This window comes from Triturus cristatus, chromosome 12, assembly GCF_964204655.1.
Source record: "Triturus cristatus chromosome 12, aTriCri1.1, whole genome shotgun sequence".
Lineage (NCBI taxonomy): Eukaryota > Metazoa > Chordata > Amphibia > Caudata > Salamandridae > Triturus > Triturus cristatus.
Window position 1 is genome coordinate 692,976,951 of NC_140595.1, and position 23,709 is coordinate 693,000,659.

Sequence of the window (23,709 nt, forward strand, 5' to 3'; positions counted from 1 at the left end):
ATTTGCTGTATCACATAGACATGGTGCATTCTTGCCCTGTTCTTTTGACAGGGGCCAGCCAGCAGGAAGGCTTGCAGAGCTGCTCTATGGTAAAAGTTTGTAAATGAGGTCCTGTATGTATATGTATGACCTGAAAATCCATTTGAAAGTCTCATCTGCCTATAACATTGATCCGATGAAGAACTGCCTCATTACAATCCAAGCCTGGAAGCCCAATGCTTCTGTAGGAAAGTGGATTATTAGTAGGTGGGGGTATTCACATTCAGCTCATAATGATACCACAATCACTAATAGGTCCAGTTAAGTCTCAATAAGTTAATCGTTGCTCAAATCTTGGTAGCTTGGCAAATGAGCAATAGACATAACTTAGGAGACAGTATGTGAAAAGCATTTAATATTAAAAAAATAGTAAATAAGTAAAAGGCCCTTCTCTATAAAAATCCAGCACCAATTTATAACAATAGAGAATCTTTGTATCTTTTTATTTTGAAAGGTATCCCACCGGGGAAATATAAGGTGTTTTTAACTCTCTAGTCTTGATCTGTTGTTATCAGTTTTATCAGTTTAATCATAGAGACGGTGTGAGTCACTGTTCTCACCAACCATCTAACCTCAATTTTAATTATACCTGTGGTCCCCACATAATGAAGGTATCCCGGCAGGGAACTTCAAGGCATTTTTAACTCTATAATCTGGATCCCACCGGTATCCAGTGGCTTTTTATCAAAGAACTCCTTCCTGCTCTGAATCTAACAGGAGTTGGAGTCCACCCCGGTGGCACCATCCTCCCAGGGTGGGGAGAGGTTGCCGATGATGAAGCATGACACAGTTACATTGTGTGTGTCCTCCTCTTCCATAAAAAAGACCTTCCCTTACCTCTGCACTTAGATAGGAATTCTGTAATGTCAAAACTGGACTTACATCTGCCTACTGTCACTCTAATTTTACCTACAGCTGCCGCACCTATATGTGATTGTTGTATGATTTAGGAGGACGTGTGGTAGCTTGACCGCTCCTCTCCATTGTGTGTTGAGTAGTCCTCTCTTTACCTGCTGCAGGTGAATTCTTTCCTGTTTCCAATACCTGTTGCTGCTCAGGGAGTCCAATCCTTTTCCTCTGAGTCAGGCACACTCATTTCTTGTGGAGCATTGAGAGTGCAGCAGGTGCAGTTCTTCTGAGTGCAAGCCTTCTGCTGTGCGGTCTAAGGGTTGAGCAGGGCAGTCCTTCTACTTCTGATGTTCCAGGCAGTGATCGGAGGAGATCCTGCAGCTCTCCCATAATAATTCTCCATTCTGGGCTGGCAAGAGAGGGGACATCCCAACCAATAGGGGTAAAGTCACCTCCTTCTGCTATGACACTTCTTGTGAAGTATGGCATATTTTTAACCCAGAATGCACTGTTCTCCCAAAAATCAAAAAGGAGAAATTCTCTCTTTAGAGTGTGTTTCTGTGTAACTCAATGTAGAGGTGTGGCTAACATCTGACTACACTCCTCTTCCAACTCCTCTCCTAACCTAATTAGGGAGACTCTCATCTGGCTGGGGATCAATGAAGTGGGGGCTGATCTAGGCCCTGTGACATCTGTTCTCCTGCCTTTGAAGTCCAGGTTGTCTCCCCAGCCTCCCTCACCTCCCTGGCTTCTCGAATAAGCCAGTTTCCTAGCATCCAATGGCCGTATTGTAGCAGACCCAGGCCTCTTCATACCTACTCGGGTGGCAGCTAGGCTCAGGCTGTGAAAGGCTGACCAATCAGAAGAGGCTGCTACAGGGTTGCTTTAGACAACTTCATGATAGTAAGTTCTAAAACTTCTTTCCTGTAATTGTTATAATAAATCCAACCTTAACAAGGTGTTGGATATATTGTTACCATTATTTTTATACTCTGAATGATATTGCTATCTAGCTCCAATCAAAAGTTAGACTTTATTAAGTTTTAATAAAGCCTTCATGTGTTGCCCAATGGGGTTAGCAGCACTACAATAGGGAAAAACGACTTTGGTTGGCTTTCCCTACCAGGTCATATAAAACATATTTGATACTGTCCCTACTTTTTATAACAAGGCACCCTACCCATGTGACACTTAAGAAAGACCTTAGGGATGACTTATATGTAGTAAGAAAATCATTTTAAGCTTTGGAAGTATATTTAATTCCAAATTCTAATTTGGATTCAGTTCTATTTTGAAACCAGCCTGAAATGCAGGCCTGGTTTTAAAATGACACCAGATGCCACTGTAGTGCACCATTAAGTGCATTAAGTCCACAGGGGGTTCTAAACCTACATATCCTACCATATACTAGGGACTTACAGAAGGTTGTCTTGGCCAATAGGAAAAATATCAACTATCATATACCTTTGGAGGACAGTGCACTGGCCCTTGACCAGGTTCGCAGAGCCCAGGGCACTTTCAGAATCAGTAACCACCAGCATCAGTCAAAAAAAAATGGGGGTGATCAGGGCAAAAAGGAGGACTCTCCTACAGCTTCCCTCAAACTGATCCCTCCAAGATAGTAAATGTTTTCATTTTGAAAAAACGTTTTGGAATTTAATAAATACTGGTTCCACAGAGGATAAATCTGCAGTAGAACCAAATTTAGGGGCAGAAGTTGGGAAGGACTACTTTCAGTCCCTATATTCTAGGGTAGAGGGTGATGTAGGGCAAGCTACAAATGAATGTCCCCACCTACAGTTATCTTACTCCGATACCCCAGAAATCTCCCTAAAAGAGATAACGGATGCTTTAAGCCGGGTAATTCCTGCAAAGGCCGCACATCTAGATAAGATTCCCAGTGATCTTTTACGTACTGAACCTAGAATCTGGGCCCCGTACTTATGGACCCTATTTAATGCTATTCTCCAGGAAATGGCGATCCCCATGACTTGGTTGGGGGCAGAAATCATCCCGATCTATAAAAAGGACTCACCTCTCCATCCTGAAAATTATAGGCCCATTAGTCCTATTGATGTCACTCAAATATACGCACGAGTGCTGCTGGACCGAATACAGAATTGGATGGAGGAACACACTATCCTTAGCCCATATCAGGCCGGTTTTAGAGCAAAAATGTCCACTATTGACCAAATCTTCAGGTTGCAATTATTGCACTGGAAGACAGTGATCTTGGAGGGTGGCAGCCTCTACATGATCTTTGTTGACTTAAAATTTGCATTTGATTTAGTTCCAAGGGAGAAATTATGGGCCATCCTACTAGACCTGGGTGCCCCCCATACCTCTGTCATCATTTGAAAGGACTACATGAACATAACTTTGCCCAAATTAGGTATGGGAAAAATGGAGAGCTTACTGATCACATACCTATAGATAGAGGTGTACGACAAGGGTGCGTACTGGCCCGACCCTCTTTTGTCTATTTATCAATGGCCTAATGGGGGCCTTGACAGCAGGGAGGGATATAGAGGCTCCAAGGTTAGCGAACCACAAGGTACCAGCCTTTATGTTCGCCGATGATACCCTCCTGCTGTCAAAGTCCCCTATGGGAATACAGAGGGCTTTGGACACGTTCCATTTATTCTGCAAGAGTAGGGTCCTGGAAATAAATACTCAGAAAACTAAATATATGGCATTTAATGCAGGGTACTCTACACAACCCAATCCCCAGTTAGATAGGAAATTTTTTGAAAACGTGTCTGTTTGTGAATATTTGGGACTGTCAATTACACAGAAAATGGAGTGGGGCGTACAAATAAAGAAGGCAAGCTTAAAATTGTCCCAGACAATGGGGGCGTTGGCAAAGATGCAATGAAATTGTACACATAAACCGATTGGGCCAGTATTGGATATTTATAAGGCACAAGCCAGAGGGGCTGCTTTATATGGGGCAGAAATCTGGGGCCATCGGCCATCTGACCATCTTTCTAAGATTGAGAATTTCTTTGCTAGACAACTCTTGGGTCTCCTCAAAAGTACATTGCTCACGCCGCTTCAAATGGATCTTGGAGTTGGCCCGATAGCAGTAGAGGTTGCCCTCAGACCTTTGTTATATTGGCGTCGCCTATGGAGTACCCCAGAATTGTCTGCCTATAGAGAGGAATTGAGGGAAGTGTTAAACTTACAGGGAGTAAAATTCTATTGTTGGCCCATATTAAAAACTCTTTAATTGCCATGGGTGATTTATGGGCTAGTGCCAAAGATAGTTGCCTGTCAAAACCTAGGAAGGCCCTGTTAAAAAATTATAAGGAATACAGTCTTACTTTATTACAGGGGAGTTCCACGTCTGGCATATTGACAGCAACCTTCTTAGAAGTAAAATTGCAATATAGGTTAGAACCTGTCATCGATGACATACAACCAGTCCTTGGCAAAAAGTTATATCTGTAGTTTAGGCATGGTACACTTCCCCTACGTGCTTTTACTAATGATTGGGGGGGCACTTCAACCAAGGACTGCACGATATGTAGTAATATACCGGAGACGGACCAGCATGTCTTTTACCCGGCATACAAGAAAGCGAGACACCAATGGTTACTGCAGTTGTGCAGAAACCTCGGAACACCCCATTGCGCACAGGCTTTCAGGATATTAAAATATGACACTAGTATGCCTATTGCGTACTCAGTTTCTCGCTATCTGTTTTCAATGTAGTGCGCATGCCCAGCTATTTTAAAGACAGGGCTTGCCCAATTAAACCACCCTACTCCACCATTGTGATTGATGGTCTTATAAATCTGATTGTATTATATTTTATGTGTCACAAATGTGTACTTTTAAAACATTTATTAAACTTATGATTTTTTAACAACATTTTAATGTACATGGTCTTCACTAATGGAGAATTAAATCAAATAAGAGGGACAGAGGGACAGAGAGCCGGGTTAGGAGGTCCTGCACACAGGCTCCGGGGTAAGACTAAGAATTAGAAAGGAGTGTGCAGTTCCTAAAAAGATGAGTGGGGAAGAAAGGTCTTTCTTTGTGATGCCCTCACACATCCCGAGAGGTGTCATGCTTCATCATAGGGCATTTGCCCCTCGTCAGGCCGGCGCTGCAATGCCTGCTCCCAAAACCGGGGTTCTTTGGCGGGGATCTTTTGAAGAAGCAGCCGTATGGTGCGTGCGTGTGTGGGGGCTAGGTAGTGCACAAGGGAGTGAGGTAGTTAAAATAGGTATAGAGCAGTCCTATTGGGTCAATTTTAATAAACTAGGTAGCTCTAGCCTAACTAAAATCAGTGAGTGTGCCCCTGTATGGAAAATAATGTTCCTCAAGGGTCAAACTAAATGTGAGTGGTCAACATGTTTCGTGCCTGATTTGCCCCTAACAGGTCAATTGGCACTTCGTCAGGACCAGTAGAGTGTAAAGAGGGTCCCGTAGCAAGGGTAGGACGCAGGCAAGTTGCCTCCCAACGCCTACTACCGGAGCAACAACATGCTCTGGCCAGCCCCGTCAGCCCAAGACGCATGCACTAGGGGTCTACAGAAGGCCCCAGTACACATCTACTAGGGCTCCGCTACCACCCCTGGTAATTCATGGTATTTCACTAAATACCAGGCGGTAGTGCACTCCTTCACACTATCAAGCTCTCTCAAGCTTTTTGCAATGTTGTTTAAACTGTATACACTGTTTAAACTACAAAAACCCATAAAACTATTGCATAATAGTACTTTTGACAAAGGGCTAGTGTTTTTGTTGCATCTTTCAGAAAGCCTAAGTGTGGCACCTCATTACTTTGCGAACGAATAACTATACATACATTTAACAATATTTTATAATGACAGTTAAGGTAACTATGAACATGCAAGGGCGATAAGTGACTTAATAACAGTCTAAGGCATCCAAACAGCTGCATTTCCTACACACAAAACCAGTAAACTAGCAACTAAAATGTTGTTGTGTTGGAAAAGTAAATACATCAAAGAATATACACTGGCCACACTTATGCCCATTTACTAAAATCAAGGGGGACAGCATAAACATCCATGCAATGCCCTGGCCTTAATAGACAACCCATCCAAGCAATGGCAAAACATGAAAAACATATGGCTGAAGGGAACTGACCCAAATCTCTGTGCTTCTTACTTTTTGTTAGTAGAATTGATGGCACGAGGTCTTCAAGACCTTAACACTGGACTGAATAACATAATCACTCAAAGACCTGGGAATCCATTCACTGTTTACTGTGAGACATGACTCATTCGAGATACCAATTCTGGACTCATTGGGAGTGTAATTTAGTCTTAAAATAATTGCCATCAGCAGCCTTCCAAATTAAAAGCTGAGCTTTATTTAACTTTTGGTGTCAGAAAATTATAAAATACGGTGTGTAGACTTTCAGAAGTCATTTCAACTTTTAAAAAAGTAAAAAAGTATACAATATTCATACCTTACGGTTTGGGATGAAATGTCTTCGAAGACAAAAATAATGGCAACCAAAAATTAGGTGAGTTTGCCGGTAGAATTCTGCCCTACATTTTTTATATTTTAAAAGTACAATGGCTCTCAGAGCAGCCAATGGGACTTGGTAGATCCCTCCTATTGGCAGTGGGAAGGGAAGGAGGAAATGACAAAGAGGGAAGCACTGAGCATCAACCATATTTTACCTGGAATATCTAAAGCGTCCACAAATTGTTATCAAAGCTCTGATTTGAAAAGGCAAGGAAGGGTTCTTTCTATATCATCAGAGCGAACCAGGAGAGTAGAGCAAGGAAACCATTGCATGTGAAATTAAAATGTTGAAAATATATCCTTGTTTTTACAGAATGTAAATAGCATGTTTTACCTGGCCAGTCGCAGGCCACGAGTTCGAAGAATGGTAAGAAGGCCTGCTCAGCCTTCCATCCCTCAGAGGTCGATACAATCGAGTGCCATTACTTTGGATAACAATAACAACAGTTATTTACAGTGAATAGAAAGTGCAGAAGTGTGGTACGAAGCACTACATAAAACCACGTTATGTGTCACTATCTATGTCGAAACTTATCTCAGTGAAACATACAGCAATCACGCAAGTCACTCTATTATCTCATCTCTTGCACTTACAAGCATCGGGGTCCTGTTCTCAGGAGCCTGCAGTTCCCATGGTTGCAGTTAATGGCATCTGGCACACCCTTGGTGCAGTGAGTCACACAACTGAAGCTGGAGCCATCAAAGTAATACGGGAAGAAGAACTGGGAGTAGTTTGCTGGCGCCTTCCATTGGCACAGCTCTGTGAAAGTAAAAATAACTCTTAGTATCATAGTGACCACACCGTCATCCGCTCCACTCAACACGCATGCACAGACGTCACCCAAGGATTACACTGACACATTCGTTATGGGTGAAGAACTGCTGCAGGTTTATTTCATACAACATAAGTATGACGATAGAGTGGGTTATCTTACGGGCGATCCAGGGCAAGCAGCCCCTCGCTGCTCCGCCCGCCTTACGAGCCAGAACGCACGGTGGGTCGATGCCCGGCAGCGCGGCACATACTTTTCAGATCCTCCTTTGGATCACGTGATCTGTCTAATACTCCCGCCCCCTTTTTACGGGGGTGGAGCGTGTTATGGCACACCGCCGGTTGGTCAGGCCCCCCAACCGCCCGAAGGACTAACGGGGCGCCGTCGCGGTCTTCCCAGAACCTCCTTTGGCTCCTGGACCTTGGCTCGGGCACCCTTACTGTGCCGGACAGGGGTACCCTTACTGTACCGACTGTCGCAGAGGTACCCTTACTGTACCGTTCTGCCTCCAGATTGCCCTGTAACTCCGCCACAGCTCTGGGGAGGCTTCCGTCGCTGCCAGAGCCCCCCCTTCCTCCCTTCGCTGTTATAGGTGCCCTTCCCCTGCGAGCTAGCTTTTAGTGGGCTGAATTATGGATCCTGTTCTGTAATTTGCAACTTTACTCAGAACACCAGCGCCGACTAACAAAGGGGGGTTTCCACCAAAAGCGAATTGGCGCAAGGATGTCTTTTGGCCCCACTGCTGTTCAGTTTATACGTGACTGATGTTCCTAGCTACTTTGCGATGCAACTGCAGATCATCCTAACGTAATTGTGTGACGATCTAAAACCTGCATTGTAGAGCCAGAACTGAACCATAGTTTCTTCAATCCATCTATACCCTTCGTTCCTTGAACATAATTTTATAAACAATGGAAGACTATGTTTTCTGCAGGAGAAGGTGGATGTATTTACGGAAAACAGAGTATCTTTCCTGGCACGAAGAAGGTTTCATGTTCCACTTTGTCTAAAAATGTGATGTGTTGATAGTGTTTATGGTTCCCGCCATGCAGCTGCTTCGGGGTTTGCATGATTTCTAGGCAGGGCTAAATATTCAACGCTGCCTGCCACAGATGAGAATTTGCTTCTGAAGGATACATATTTTTCAGCTCACGAACCAAACTTTTCGAACGTTTCAAGCCCCTGGGCTACAAGGAAAGACTGAGCGAAGAAGAGCAACACCTAACTCTGTTTCTCAGGCTGGAAAATATGGCATGGGCAACAAGGCGTTGAAACTGGCGGTTGTGGTATGGACATGACATCCTGTTGTGCTTTTCAATTGGGCCAAATTAGAGTCCTTTGTGGCTTAGAAGTGTGTTTCCAACAGCTACAGCACAATAAAGCAAGATGAAGGTAACGTGTGAGTTACTCCCTTCCCTACGTTTATCAACACAAGCTGACATCACGGGTATTTAATGATGGGATGGGCGCTTATAAAGCTGTGAACATCCGACAGTAGGGGGGGAACAGCCTCTGTCTTTGTACTCTCACCCCGCACACGGGCAACATATGCTCGCTGTCCCTGGCTGCTTCATGACACTGTCTCTGAATGGTTACTGCCACCCTTCGCTAGTGACAGCATTCTTGGCAAGTGATTCGTTGAGACAATCTCACCTTCCTACAGCACACAATAAAATAGATAAAACTGCTAGCTCTGCCGTATTTACCTTTTCGGCCAACGCTCCCTACTTTTGCTTCCATTCACATTGTATTATAATCCTATTGTTTACTTCAAATGACCAATATCTCCGCAACATCTCCTGGCTTTGGCCTCCCCACTGCCAAATGACCTGGCATTCTCGGGATCTATCTTAACTAACCAGATATTTCGAGTTTTATTGCATATTCTTGCAAGTTAAGTTACATTAAAATAGATGATGGAGTCTTATTCCAGCCTTGTTCTACAATAGTTCATATAAATCAACTAAGATAAATATTATTTAAATATTTCGGTTGATTCCTACTTTTTTAATTTACTTAAAATTAAAGCTTAATTCCTGAAGACGGCATGTAATTTGAACCAATATTTATAGCAATCAATCAGTTTTAATACGTGAATTGGCTCAGCACCTCCTTCCCTAATTCAAAACCTAATGCTAACCACAACAATCGGGAACATATGTGCAAAGTCTTTTTAACAGGCACTGAAAATTTTACCCGTTTGTGTACTGATCGTTATATAATGTTGTTAGTTGATGTTATTGATTGATACAACTTGCACTGCAATTTTAGAATTGATTTTGTGAAATGATGTAACCTTATCTCACCTTTAACCATAACTATTTGTCCAAAATATCGTTACACTTGTTGACTTCCATTCAATTAATTTAAAAATTGTGTAAATTCTTTTTTCGTTAATTGTTTATTCCAACAGTATGGCTTACTGTCACCTTGTGAAACATCCTGTGTGGTTCCACAGCTCTGTTTTCGAATCTCTCAGTTTGTGCAACAAACACATTATGTTCTGCTCCTAAAAGATTATGAAAACCAATCCAACGTTTGTTGTGTTATGTTATACTAAATTTGTAGGGCACCGTACCAAATTGGTTTCCTGGCGCTACTCTGAAACCTGATAGGGAGGTATGTTACTCATATACCTGTCAAACTAGCCATGTTTTAGGAGTTTGCGGGAGGTCATGAGGTCTGTGCAGGACCTAATCTCTAGAGGTGGGGAGTTCCCATATCTCTGACCTGGTGTGATAAACCTTGTTCCACCAAAGTGTGTCCATGTAAAGGATCCCTGAGGAAACCACATGTAGTTTTACTCTTGGGGGTCGTGACGTGGCCACGGTGAACATTTCACGTCAACACATTAATATCGTAGAATGTATAAAATAGAGCAGTATTGTTGGATTACCTAACAAAATGACTTTCGAGATTTTGCACCATGACCCCTTGATGTGCCATTGGCTTGCCTATTTGGCAATGTCCTTTTCGCAGGAGTACAGCTCTCACATATCATTCACCCAACACAGGGCATCTTATGAGCGACACCAAATATTTACCGCTCCTTGTGCTTACAAAATTGGACCCTATCCTTGGTTCCCAGAACACAATGCACTTGAATGTCATCTGGCCCTGGTGCCTATCCAACAACCGTGACAGCATCTGTCGCCGTCATAAATAATAAACGAACTTCAACAGGTCGCAGAGGAGGCGAGCCAGGCTAGGTCTTGGTAGACCATGTCACTCTGGGCTGTACCTTGCCTCCCTGTGGAACAGGGAGAATAATCTTAACGATGTTATGTATGACACACAAACCCAGGCCTTCCGCTTGTCTCAAACAGCTCAGGGTGATGACTTTCCTGCCTAGACTAAGCTGCCACTATGACTGTGAGTTGAAGAAAACATTACAAGCTGTTTCCAAATAGCAATGCTAAAGATGAAAGGCAGCAGCCTCTTGACTTAAGCGTGGAACTCACAATAATACATACCTTCAAGATGTTCTGTATGACCCACAACCCCCAGGCCCTCAACTTGTCTCAATACAGCTTAAGCTGCTGACTTTCCTGTATAGACTAAGCTGCCACTATGACTGTGATTTGAAAGAAAACATTACAACAGCTGTTTTTGAATAGCAAGGCAAAGATGAAAGACAGCAGCACCTCTTGACTCAAGCGTGGAACTCACAATAATAACATCGGTATTCCAAATCCAAACCTTTTACCAATCTTTGACCACATGTAACTAACTTAATCACAATCAGCCTGGGCCTACTTCCTTAGTAAAATGGCGAGTGGGCCGCAAAAGAGTACATTTGAAATAAAAAGCCATGCATTTTCAACATGAAGCCAGGAATCGAAGGAAAGCTTGGGGACAATAGTGTGAATAGTGATGGTGGCCTCTGGTTCAGCAGGGCTTTCGGAATGAAACATCCGTCAAGTTAAGAGAGCCATTAACTCAACTCAAGCGTGCAAAACTGCCCCATAGGTTGCTTGCATGGATTGTAGTTCCACCAGCGTGTGGGCTGCAATAAGAAATACATCACAGGGACCAATGTGAACATGATGTTTGGACACCAAAGCCTATATATCTTACATCAGACTCTGAAAACCATGCTGTTTTGGCAAGCCGTTATGTTCGATGAAAGTGGGAGTAACAGTAGCCAGTTTACTGTATCAGCAAATAACATGTATCTACACCAATACGTCTCATTCAGAATGTTCCCAATAACTTGCGCGGCCAGGAGGGAAACAGGAAGCAGAGGGCGATCTGCAGAGGCGGGAGGCATAAATAGGCCTAGGCCCGCCCAGCCCAGTGACCCGCCTACCCCGGCAGGGCCAATGATTGGGGCCTCCCCTCCCGAGGCGCGGCATCCTGTCCTGAGAGAGGTGGAACCAGGGGGGGAGTCTCCGACGGGTGGCCACTAGAAGGCTGACCTGCTAATGTCCCCCTGCGTGGGACGTGGCCAGCGGCATTGTCATTGCATTTGATTCGTTGTGACAGCGACAAACAACTCTTGTTTGATTTTCTTTCGCTCTGGTGTGCTTCATTTTGTAGAAAAGTAAAAGCATTTTTTTTTTTAAATGGCGATAATTTTTTCATATACCACAATTAATGAAAGTACATTTTCATAGGTGGGCTAATTGCCCCACGCCACTGTTTCGCTAAACTATTTCCCTTGTACTGCATTTCTGCTACTTTTTGGGGTAAAAAGCCCGAGTCTATTCCCTGGAGAAATCTCAATGACATGGGGAGAAACTGACTCTCTTCAACGGGATCTTGTATCATCAGTAAAATGGAGTCAGTCGGTGTGACGTGTGGTGGAAGCGGGAAGAAATATACTCTGGTTACCCCCGAAATAGCTGGTGAGCGTGGCAGAAGCAAGGGACAGAGCCGATGAGAGACAATGTGACAGTACGCAGGTATTACCTTTACACACTCTGGCCCGCATTTATTGAATGCCACAGTGGGCTACCGTGCGACCCAAAGGGGGGCTACGCCATGCCGAGCAATGCAATTGGCGGTGTCAAGCACCTATTTCTGCACAGCGAGTTGGCGCGAGAGCAGGGCCGAAACAACATTGTAGCACATAGAGAGAAACAGCTAATAAATAGGTCAAAGTTGGCACTAAACAGTGAGAACTGTGAAAACGTCATTGGAAGTACAAATTAAAGAAAGTAGTGTGGCCTGGCTTCAGTCGCGGCCGGCATGAGTCGTGGGTAGTTGGTTTTGAGCGTCCTGTTGGATGCTCAACCAGGGAATGGGAAGTGCAGGCTGTAATGGAGCCTGCATGGAGAACAGCGAATGTGCAAACTTGAGTGGGCAAACCACTCTGCCCCTGGTCCGTGAGCAGAGCAGCCCTGTGCACCCGCCTGCAAAGGAAGGAAACATAAAAGGATAATAACTAAAAGTTATTATCATTTTACATTGCCTTTCCTTTTCACTGCTCAAAGCAGTGGGGCGGCGCTCCTCCACCCTAGCGGAGGAACCGCCACTGACTGGCTTAGCTTGGAAGCTAGCATCATTTGAAAACCAGACGCAACCACTGGCAAGCAGAATACAGTGAGATATTTCCACGCGTAGCACATGTACCTTCCACATAATCACACATTGATATGGCTTACTCTTAGGTAGTTGTTAAGAGTAGACATTTGTAACAATGGGTGTGTCTCGAATACAGTTCTCTTGCAAGGCACGACTCGTTTGCCTTTACTCTGGCACAGCACTTTAGCATTGCGCGAACAGAGTAGTTCTAGCGCAAACAAAGCTGATGAGGTCATCAGCGAGCGCCTCTTATCAAATAAGAAACTGTGCATTTTTCTACCATGTACCGTAGCGCTGTGGATCTACATTTTCTCTGGCGTTAGCTGCAAGTATATGCTTTAGTCAGGTCAATATTAGAGGTGCCTTGAGTCTGACAGGAGAGTACTTGAGGCACTGTGTGACTGCTGGTGTGAATGTTGCTGGTAGTCTGAGAAGTCTTGGATGGAAATTTAGAGGAGTAGTGTGGAGGTCAGACATGTGTACACTCACTTCTACCCATCCACAGGCACGCTCACTAACACCCATCCATTCAAAAGCACACACGCATGCACATACTCACACTCATCTATTCACAAGCAGACACGCACATGCATACTCTCACCCATCCATCTACAAGCACATGCATGGACACACATACTCACACCCATCAATTCATAAGCACATACAAGCACACACTTGCACTCACCCATTCACAACATACACACACAAATACACGTACATTCATACAAACATACACGCACCCGAACATTCAATAAATAAATTACTGGGTCGCTGCAGAGAAGGCACAGATGGTGGGAGGAAGAAGCCTGATGGCACAGGCGGGAAGAAATAAAAAAGAAGATCCTCCTGACACCCCCTCTCTTTGCCTACTCCTGCTATAAATCACACAATGAGAAGTGGACCTTCTCTAACTCATCACACAGTGGGTTGAGATCTGTGAGTCTTGGTATTCTCACCCTGCTCTAGGACCAGTTGGGAGTGGGTTGTGTGAGGCGTCACTGATAGACAATCAGCTCTGGACACTTCAACACCCTGAGCTGACTATCTGTGATGGTCCATCTTGTAATGAGGAGAAGGACCTGATAGGGCTTTGCCAGGATGCTGAGGTCACTGCATCAAGGCTGTGAGACCTTCATCTTGGCATACCTTGGCTCAGGCTGCCAGTACCAATGCTTTAATGCATGCAAAGTAGCAGGATTCCTGTTGTATGTAATGTGTATGTAGCTCTGTACGCTTACCTTTTAATGCGAATGGTCTTGTGCCAAAGTTCTGATGCAAGTTTGCTTTGAGGCTCATGGGAATTCGAACAGAGACAGTTAGTAGAGAGATGGGAGTCGCTGCTGGATGTACATGAACAACAAGGGCTCTCTTTAGATTCAATTAAAGCTGTTTCTTCAAATTGACTGAGGGCCTGATTTCGATCTTGGCAGACAGGATTACTCCATCACAAATGTGATGGATATCCCGTCCACCAAAATACAATTCTACCATATCCTATGGAACTTGCACTTTGTCGGACTGGATATCGTCACTTTTGTGAGGAGTAACCCTGTCCGCCAAGATCGTGGTGAAGCCCTTCGTTTGTTGCTTTATCGGTGTAAACCGAACACTACACTGACCTTGACATGATGAGTATTCATCAAATTGACCGTTGCTAAGCCTGATAGACACTCTACATGCTTTCAGAAAGGATAGCGGAGCCCCAGCACGTATAATGATGGGCCGCTTCTAAATCTTAGACTGCTACTCTGTGAAAATGAAGACTTAACTAGTGTGAGGGATTTGAGAGTAGGGTAACCCTAATCACCAGCCACTGTTCACCATATCAAGTATGACATGACATGGGCCAAAGGTCTGATTTTGAAAGGTACTCCCCTGGCCTAGCTATATGTTGAGTACGTTAACTTAGCTCACATAGAGCTACTGCAAGTTTCAGCATTTTTAAACTCCTTTCACAAAGACTTAAAAAAAGTGAGAGTCACACTTTAGATTTAAAAAAACAGCAAAAAGAGGAGCTGTCTACTATTCACCTGCTGTGTATATGTTTTTAGAGGGGAGCACATTTCTTTAAATACAGGATGCCTTTAAATTCTGGAGGACTCTGTTCACTGTCTCCACCTTCAATTCTCGAGTGTGTAGCACTGTGTACTTTCTGGCATGTACTGTGCACAAGGTAAGAGATGGTGAGCAGGCATGTGTATTTCTGGTGAGTGTTGATGCAGGGAAAAATGGGATACATTATACTACGACCCGCACAGATCTGAGGCCTGAGACCTCCATACAAAGCTTTCACGTTAGTTTTAGGCCCCTACAAAAACAAAGGGGCAGATTTACAAGCCCCATGCACCAGTTTTGCGTCACTTTTCCCATGTTAAAAGTGATGCAAAAGTGGCGCAAGGGGCTTGTAAATCTGCCCCAAACAGTATTGCAGAAATAAATAGGTCATATTGTACGCTAAAGGTCAAGGAACATATTGCGGTTAATAAGTTGAGCTACTGCACCAAACATAGATCACATCTTTCTCCAGACTCAGGAAACCATCAGTAATTAGCACAGAGGTTACAGACATAGGTCACCACAATCTCCATCTACTAGAAAGACAGGCTGAAGTGTGCCAATCACACTAGGGCGTGGTTCTTTTGTAATTGTGCACCCAAAGATAAAGTACGTACACAGGATGGACCAACCCCAGTGCACATTCTACCTAGGAACATGGTGACGTACATGCCCTCTTTTACTGAAAACTATACTTCAAACTTAACAGCTAGGCTTGCTTGAAGAAACCACATACAAAATGTCAGATAAGTGTGGCTAATCCACATCGAGCAAGATATAATCACTCACTGTGCAGAAAGACAAATATATCTTTAATGTTGTTAATATTATTAAAGTTTCGAGAACAGAGAACCTACAGATGGGGTTTCTGCTAATCATGCGAGGCGAGGGCAATGTGGCCGCCACATATATGTCCTTTTGTTTCTGAGAATTTGGTGTATCTGCTGATTTTATCTTGTACGTTTCTGACGTAAGTATTCAACTTGTAATCTTTTTCTTTTGCGGTTTGAAAGTATATAAACTGCTGTTTTGGATCTGCACTTTGTACATCTGATTCCATTCTCTTCGGAACCTGTATACAATTTATATAAAAATAAATTAAAAAAAGAACCATATTGCTTTGTCAACTTGTTTTCTTGGTGTTTGTTCAACAGACTTTCCCTCTAACAGTGTGAATGAGTTATATTTGGGTTTCAGTTTTACAGGTGTTTTCATATGGGCAAGTACAAGATCACCGCCGCCGGTTCCAGATTGTAATTTATGGCAGAAGTGAAACGTTTCAATAACTCAAAGAGTGTTCTTGCAAGAAAGAAAACATGCAATGAGACACAAATGACCCACAATAGTTTTTCCCAATTTAAGCACTGATTTTTTACAGATGAGGTGTGTTAGACCCAGCATATCTTGGTGTGATTACCCCTGATTTTTTTTCCTCTGCCTCCTTTTGCAATTTAGATGCTTGGGGTACTTTGCCACTGCTGATCAGTGTCAAAGTACCAGTGTTCCCTATGTAAAATGTAATGGTAATTGGTTGGCCATGATTGGTATGTTTGTCTTACTAGTAAAATCTCTAGTGATGTGCACTGTGTGTGCCAGGGCTAGTAATGCAAAGGTGCGCGGAGAAGGGAACTCAGGCCTGCAGTGTAGGGCCTGCACGCCGAGTGCTAAGTTAGCATGTTGTCCTGACAAGTGCAACCACTTGTCAGGCCTGACTTTCTGTTTTACATACACATTGGGCACCCCTGTGGTAGGTCCCAGGTAGCCCCTGGGCACGGTGCAGTGTAAGTAAAAGGCAGAACATATACTAAGGTGTGTGCTATGTTCTGACAGTGAAAAACACTCCATTTCATTTTTCACTGCTGAAAGGCCTTCCTGCCCATAGGACAGAATGGGGGAGGCAGGGTGTTGTGTTTGTTGGCCTAGTTTTCTGTCAGTTTATAATGGAGAGGTGAAGTTTAGTATGTATGAACTCACAGTATCATAACATATCTTTCTGCGAAGGTGGTTTTGTCACTGTATGTTCAGAAACCACTCTTTTAGAAAGCGGCTGAGTTTTGTGCTCTAGGCATTTCTGTGTGTCTCTGCTGAAATGTGGATTGTCTGTCTGGAACTGAAAGGTGAGAGGAGCTGGGAGAAATCTTGACCCAGGGAGGGGTTGAGATGGCAACAGGCTGCCCTGCTTCTGGAGAGTAGGGGGAGGAGAAGCCTGGGAGGTGAAAAGACCTGGGCTGGTGCTATAAACTAATTGACCGATCTCCTTCTGTGTGATTAAGGATCCAGACCCTCAGTATCAAAGGGAGAGAGGTGACGCTGGGAGAGAGAGACCCAGAACTGATTAAGGGAGGGGTCAGGGCCCCCTGAGCACAAACAAACATCAAAGACATTAAGGGGTACAACTATGAGAGCTGAAGCCCCTGAACGTTGGAATGAAACAGATATGGATTGAAACTGAAAAGGCTTGGACCCATTCTGTGGTCAAGAGGAACCTCTGCTAAAGAAGGAGCAACTGAAGAGACTGCTGTGGAAATACCAATCCTTGTTTCGTGATCTGGGGCTGGTCTGCAGTTTGCTGTTCTAACTAAGCGAGAGGCTGTTGGGTCTGTGCTTGGAGAGGCTGGGTCCCCCTGCTTGAAGAATACTGTGCTTTGTGCTGTGTCTTGTAACCCCAAGGGCCCGAGGTGAGCTTGTTCCCTGTTCGGCAATACAGGATCATAAAAGTTTCCGGAGAAGTCCCAAGCAACGCGGTGTGCACGTGCTTTTGCAGCTTGAGACCCTCAGAGGTTGTGCCTTGTGATTGTGGGCACCCAGGAGTAAGTTGAGTCTCGGAGGTGCTGGGTGTGTGTTGTGGTGCAGGCCAGGGTGTTGGTGAGGAGCCCCTGGTTGTGGTGTGCATGGGGAGACGAAGTGAGACTCGGACGTGCAGAGTGCGTGTCGTGGTGCAGCCAGGGCGTTAGTGAAGAGCGCCTGGGCATTGTGTGCACCAAAAGAAGAAGTAAGTCTCGGACGCGCCGAGTGTGTGTCATGGTTCAGTCAGGGCATTGGTGAAGAGCGCCTGGACATCGTGTGCTCTGAAAGAAGAAGTGAGTCTCAGACGCGCAGAGTGCGTGTCGTGGTGCAGCCAGGGCATTGGTGAAGAGCAACTGGACATCGTGTGCACCGGGAGAAGAGGAGAGACTCAGACACGCAGGGTGCGTGTCGAGGTGCAAGAGAGGCGTTGGTGAAGAGCACCAGGTCGTCATGAGCACCAGAGAAGAGGCGAGTCTCGGATGCAAGGTGTGCGTGTCGAGGTGCGGCCCGAGGCGCTGGTGAAGAGTGCCTGGGTAGGGTGTGCACCAAATTTGAAGTAAAGTCTCCACAGTGCTGAGGGCGGATCTTGGTGTTGACTGAGTCTGCCGGAAGGAGGGTCAAGACATTGGGCCCTCGGAGTAAACCAGCAGCGCCCAGACTGGCAGTCCCGGAGGAGCTGAGCCGCCGGGCTGAGCCCGTCGACCCCGTGATGGAGTTCTGGATCAAAGCCCAAGTCGCTGACATTGGAGAGGAGAGTGGGGTCGTGCCCCCCCAGGTAACGTGGATCACCACATGGGGTGGGGTGCAGGCCCGGAGGGACACTCTCTCAGACTCTCGCTTCTGTCAGCTGCGCGAGCCATTGCTTCGGCTCAGATCTCGGCCCGTGCTGACCCAAGGAGGGGCAGTACTGGGGCCGGAGTGGGAAGCAGTACTTTTGTGTCATCATTTGATCCATAACGGGGGCACTGTTAATGGAGCATCTAAAACTGTTGTATTACACTTTGCATTATTGCTGCTAATGAACTATTGAACTGTCGTATGACGCCTGACCTCATTTGTGCCTGATGAACTACATGCTTGGTGTGCTACGCACTGCGTTATTTTCCCTTGCAGATTACCTGAGTGTAACGTGGCGTATTGCATTATTTCTTCAGCGTACAGTATCTGATTATAATGTGACGCAGTGTATTATTTCTTCATTGCACCATACAGGATTGTAGAGTGACGCATTGCTTTGTTTCTTCATGGTATAGGGCATGCTGGTGGTGATATGCATTGCATTATTCCTTCAACTGCAAAGTACATGACTGTGGCACTACGTATGGCATTGTTTCTCTGTTGCACAGTACAAGAGAATATGATTACACATTGCAGTATTTGTTTCCTTTTGCAATGTGTGTGATTCTTTTGGGAAATGGTTAGAAGTGAACTGTTGGTTAGAAGCGGTAGTTGGGATTAGAACCTACCAACCCACTGGAAAGAATTCTGCCCATTCTTAAATGTTGATTTTGTATCATGTGGTCGTATCGTATAATTTCTTATATAAAGATTATACTCATTTTATCAAAACTCGTGTGGAGTCTATTTGTGGTGATATCTCCAGGGCACGAGTGTACAGTATGGTTGCACATACTGTACACTCGTGCCCTGGAGATAAGCCTGGCTATTCGTGCCAAGCTACTAAGGGGGTGAGCAAGGCTATCTCAGAAGGTGTCCTTACTTAGCCTAACGTTGAAGCGAGGGGTCTGGGACTCCCACCTCCAGCATTTGGTGCCGGCGGAAGCGATAAGGACCCCCCCTTCCAACAAGGTGGAATTTGTTTTTATTGGTCCATGTACTGATGTGCATGCAAGAGATGAAGAGAAGGATTATTAACAAGAAATTCCTCATCTTGGAATGTATCAGCTTAAAAGGGTTGGCACACAGGATCTGGACTGTCTATGTCTTCATTAGACGTAGTCCAATGCCATCAAACAAAACCTTCATGAGACAAGATTCAAAGTCAAAGCCATAACGTCTACTCAAAATTAAGATCTTTACAGAAGGTGTAAAGTCCTTAGTTAGTTTATTATAGAATCAACAATCATAATAAGTCAAAATCAAATAATCAAGACAACCAACATAAGGTCAAACTGTAAAGAAAGCAAACAACCATAACTAAGTATAGGTCAGCAAGAGGACCAACATAGAGTTTGCCTCCAAAGAAAGCTAGAAACCTGACATTTCACAAAAACAGCATCCTTTATAGGGTTTTAGTCAAAGAAACCAATCACACAATCAGTGATGAGTAATGAAATAGAGCTGGATAAAAAAAATGCATATTAAGGATACAAATCACTATTCAAATACACAACACACATCACATAAAATACATCTAGGACCACCTACTTTGCTGCATGTTAATGAATGAGGTGTATATCTCAAATGAAGAAAATTACATGACATTTATGTAACACAACAATACAATAACTAGTTGAAGCAATTAATAACTCATAGAAAGGGCTCGAATAAAGAACCTAGAAAGTCACAAAGACAGGAACATCCTGGACGTGGCATCCTCAAGAGGAACACAAATTAATAGTTATGTTTTGCCAAATGCATAAGACAGTGGCTGACGCCTTTATTTTGCTTATTTTCTGAAATAGAAAAAACATACAAAGAGAAACACATAAATGAGGAAAAGCTTGTTGACATAAAATAAACATACATTTTGCTCTGCAAATATGAATGCCTGTAAATGCAAGTTAGCGGAGTTTTAGTCATGCCAACTGCAGAGTAGTTGTGCTCACTTAAGCACATCTGAATCAAGCATTATTTTCCACGTATTAAAACACTCTTAAGATTTGCATCCTTTGTCTTATCCATATAACCATTCATGACCCCACATGGATCTAATCATTCCCTAGCTTCTGCCATACATACAGCAAATCAACCTCAAATGGTTGCTCTTAAGAAGGTGGACTACCTGTGCTGCATACACACACTAAGACATTCTCTGTGTCACTCTTACTGAAGCACATGATTATTCATAAACAGGCAGGTTGCTTTAATTTTTATTATTGCTTTTGTATTGTTCTAGAAGTGTCATGCTTCACAAGTTAAAGTTTCAGGCTTCCTGTGCTATGATCAGCAGATGGGTGAGGTGACTGCACTGTGAAATGACCATTCTAGTATGGCTTTCAGACATTTGTGTTGCCTTGCCTGGAAGTAATAAAGCCAGTAGCTGCTCCAGGGTAGGCGACAGCAGTCAAATTAGAAAGTTCATCAGGTGTTTAATGTTTAAACTAGCACTGTGGTGAAAATTGGTTTGAAGCTGACAGTAAAGGCAAGATCAGGGATGGAGGGTTGGTTTGGGGGCCAAGAGATTGCCAACAGGGACAAAGGCTCCTTTCCGATGTCTGCGACAGAGAAGGGACTACTTGGTTCTTTGTTCATCTTCAATATGGCAGGCACTGATTAAATTGTGATGGGCAGATCAAGCAGGCAATATTTGAAGGGGTCTCACCCAAACCAATAAATGGCTGAAGAGGGTAACCAAAAGCTCCTTTAAATACGTATGTCTATATTGTTGGGTGTGTGTTGTGTATAGTGAGATGTGTGTTATGGGGTGTTCAGTGTGTTGTGGGGTGTATGTAGTGTTTAGAATAGGTCTTGCTAGACCAATTTTGGCATTTAAAGAACTAAAAATCGCACTTTGATGGAACTGCTTAGGTTAATAAAATCCATGAGGGAATTGCTCCTTGACGTTCTATTCATAGTAACAGATGATTTTAATTATTATTTTCCCAGCTTTTGCAGAAAGTGTATTCAATGAATGGATGAATGAACCGTGAGATATGCCTATCAGTTGTACACCATCCCAAAGCGAGATTTACAGGAGGAGAGGGCGGGGGGAAAGGGGTTGTACAATCTTTCCCTACGTGTACTAACCAGGTGAGTTAATTTTAATATCTCAATTATATGTACCTTTTTCTTCTACTTAAAAAAGGTGGTGCTACATTACATATTTGTTTTAACACAAGACCTTCAAGTACTCAAGCTGATTTTGCTGCTGCTCGAGCAGATTTTCTATTCGAGCAGCAGACTTCTGACTGAACCGTCGTGACTAGCAGCCTTAGAAACATCTTACAGGCTATCTTTCGAGTGGACAGAAATTGTGCTAAGGGATGCCAACGCTCACCCAAGCTCACCAACTTACCGTTCTAGAGCCGAACACAAGAAAAAATTCCGCCACGCGATGATTGTCAGAATTTGTCCGTAGCTCCATGTTACAAGACTAATGAGGAGTCGCCAAAATACCGCCAATTCCGCGGGTTGAACGGAATATTCCCCCATCCTTAGTAATTAGCAGTGCATGGTGGTGGCATGATAACTAGTGAATTTAAGTGGTTTTTTAAAGTTTAAAATGTTACGTTATCAATATAATTATCACCTATCTCTAACACTACTTTAAACTTAGTTTTATTCAGTGATTGTCAAAGGTTTTTTTAACATAAAGTAAGATATAATCACAATTCCTAATTAAAACATCAATGTAACCTTTTTTTTGTGAATTTCTAGTTTTTCTTTTAACGTAAAGTAGTATTTTATTACCATGCACAAAGCCAACCCCCAGGCATGCGCGTCCATGGCCAGGTCCTGTGTCAAACCCCTCTCTGGCAAGCAACCACATGTTGCAAATGGCCTGTGGCCCGGCCCTGTGTACAAATTCCTGCAGACAGTCAACCGTTGCCCATGCGTGGTGTGGAGTTGGACACAGGAAAGCAACCCCGTGCCATGCACAGCCTGCTGATTTGTGCAGTGTGCAGTTGGTCAGGTAAGTTCTGGTCACACTTAGACAGATTTACTAACTTTGTCAACGAGTCATATTAGACCTGTCAGTCTTAAATTGGTCTTCCCCCAAACGTTTTGCCAATTACCTCCAATTTCTGCTGCATTTTGCTTTTGTTGGCCTTAGGACACTGTACATGTTATCACTGCTAAAGTGCTTAATCTCACTACTCTAAATACGTTTTGAATGCCATATACCTAAATGTCATATTTTATTTATTTATATGTCCCTTGTAGATTGGTATACTATATACCCAAGGCCTGTAATTTAAATGTTACCAGTGGGCATGCAGCACCTATTATGCAACCACCTAAGTAGCACTTTAAAACTTGTGCCAGTCCTGCCATTGCAGCCTGAGTGAAATGTCACACTGCCATGTTGACTTGGCATTTAAAACCCCTTGCCAAGCCTTAAACTTCCCCTTTATAGCATATAAGTGACCCCTAAGGTAGGCCCTAGGTAGCCCATAGGACATGATGCTTTGTAACTAAAAGGTTGAAGATGTACTTTTGAGTTTTACATGTCCTCATGGTGAAAAGCTCCCTAATTCTTTATTCACTACTCTGAGGCCTACCCCTCACACTGGATAACATTAGGGACTCCTTATTACATTTTATAGGCTATAATTCCTAATTGAGAGGATATTGATATGTCATGTTTAGCACTAATGGAATTGTAATAATAAACCCTCCTTAATGGTAAAATCAGATTTTTCATTACAAATTTGAAAATGCCAGTTTTAGAAAACTCCTCCACATTCAAGCTAGCATGGCTGATGAGGGTACCCCGAAACCGCTCCCAGGATACTTGTTTCTGGTCCAGGGAAGACCTCGCCTGTCAGTTGAAGCTAGACTGTTCCCATGTGAAACAGGGTCAAGACTGATTTGCATATGGCTGGGTGTAAACTGGAATGGCGTGGCGTGCACAAACACTAGGGATTTAAGCCAGATCTGTGACTGGGGGTGAATGTTTTATTAATTCAGCATTCCGTCCATCATCTCTTCTTTTTGCATTTGTTTCTCTAAGTGGGAAGGGTATGCCCAGACATGGGTCCCATGCTCGCTACGCCACGAGATTCAAGCTAGCTTGGCTGATGAGGGGTACCCCGAAACCGGTCCCAGGATTCTTGTTTCTGGACCAGGGAAGACCAGGCCTGGCAGTTCGGGCTGGACTGTTCCCATTTGGAACAGGGTCAAGACTAATTTGCATATGGCTGGGTCTAAACTGGAATGCTGTGGTGTTCAAAAAAACAATGGATTTAACCAAAATCTGTGACTGGGGTGAATGTTTGATTAATTCAACATTCTGCCCATCATCTGTTCTTTTAGCACATTTAGAAAG

General features: G+C 43.9%; 1 protein-coding gene across 1 annotated transcript in view; it reads right to left on the reverse strand.

Moving 5' to 3' along the window:
* Positions 1–6,986: 6,986 nt before the first annotated feature.
* Positions 6,987–23,709, reverse strand: part of LOC146780110 (mucin-3A-like) — a 132,550-nt gene continuing 115,827 nt past the window's right edge. The window contains exon 6 of the mRNA XM_085637119.1: positions 6,987–7,156. Within this exon, the coding sequence (XP_085493245.1) occupies positions 6,987–7,156 (170 nt within the window). The remainder of the gene's footprint in view (positions 7,157–23,709) is intronic.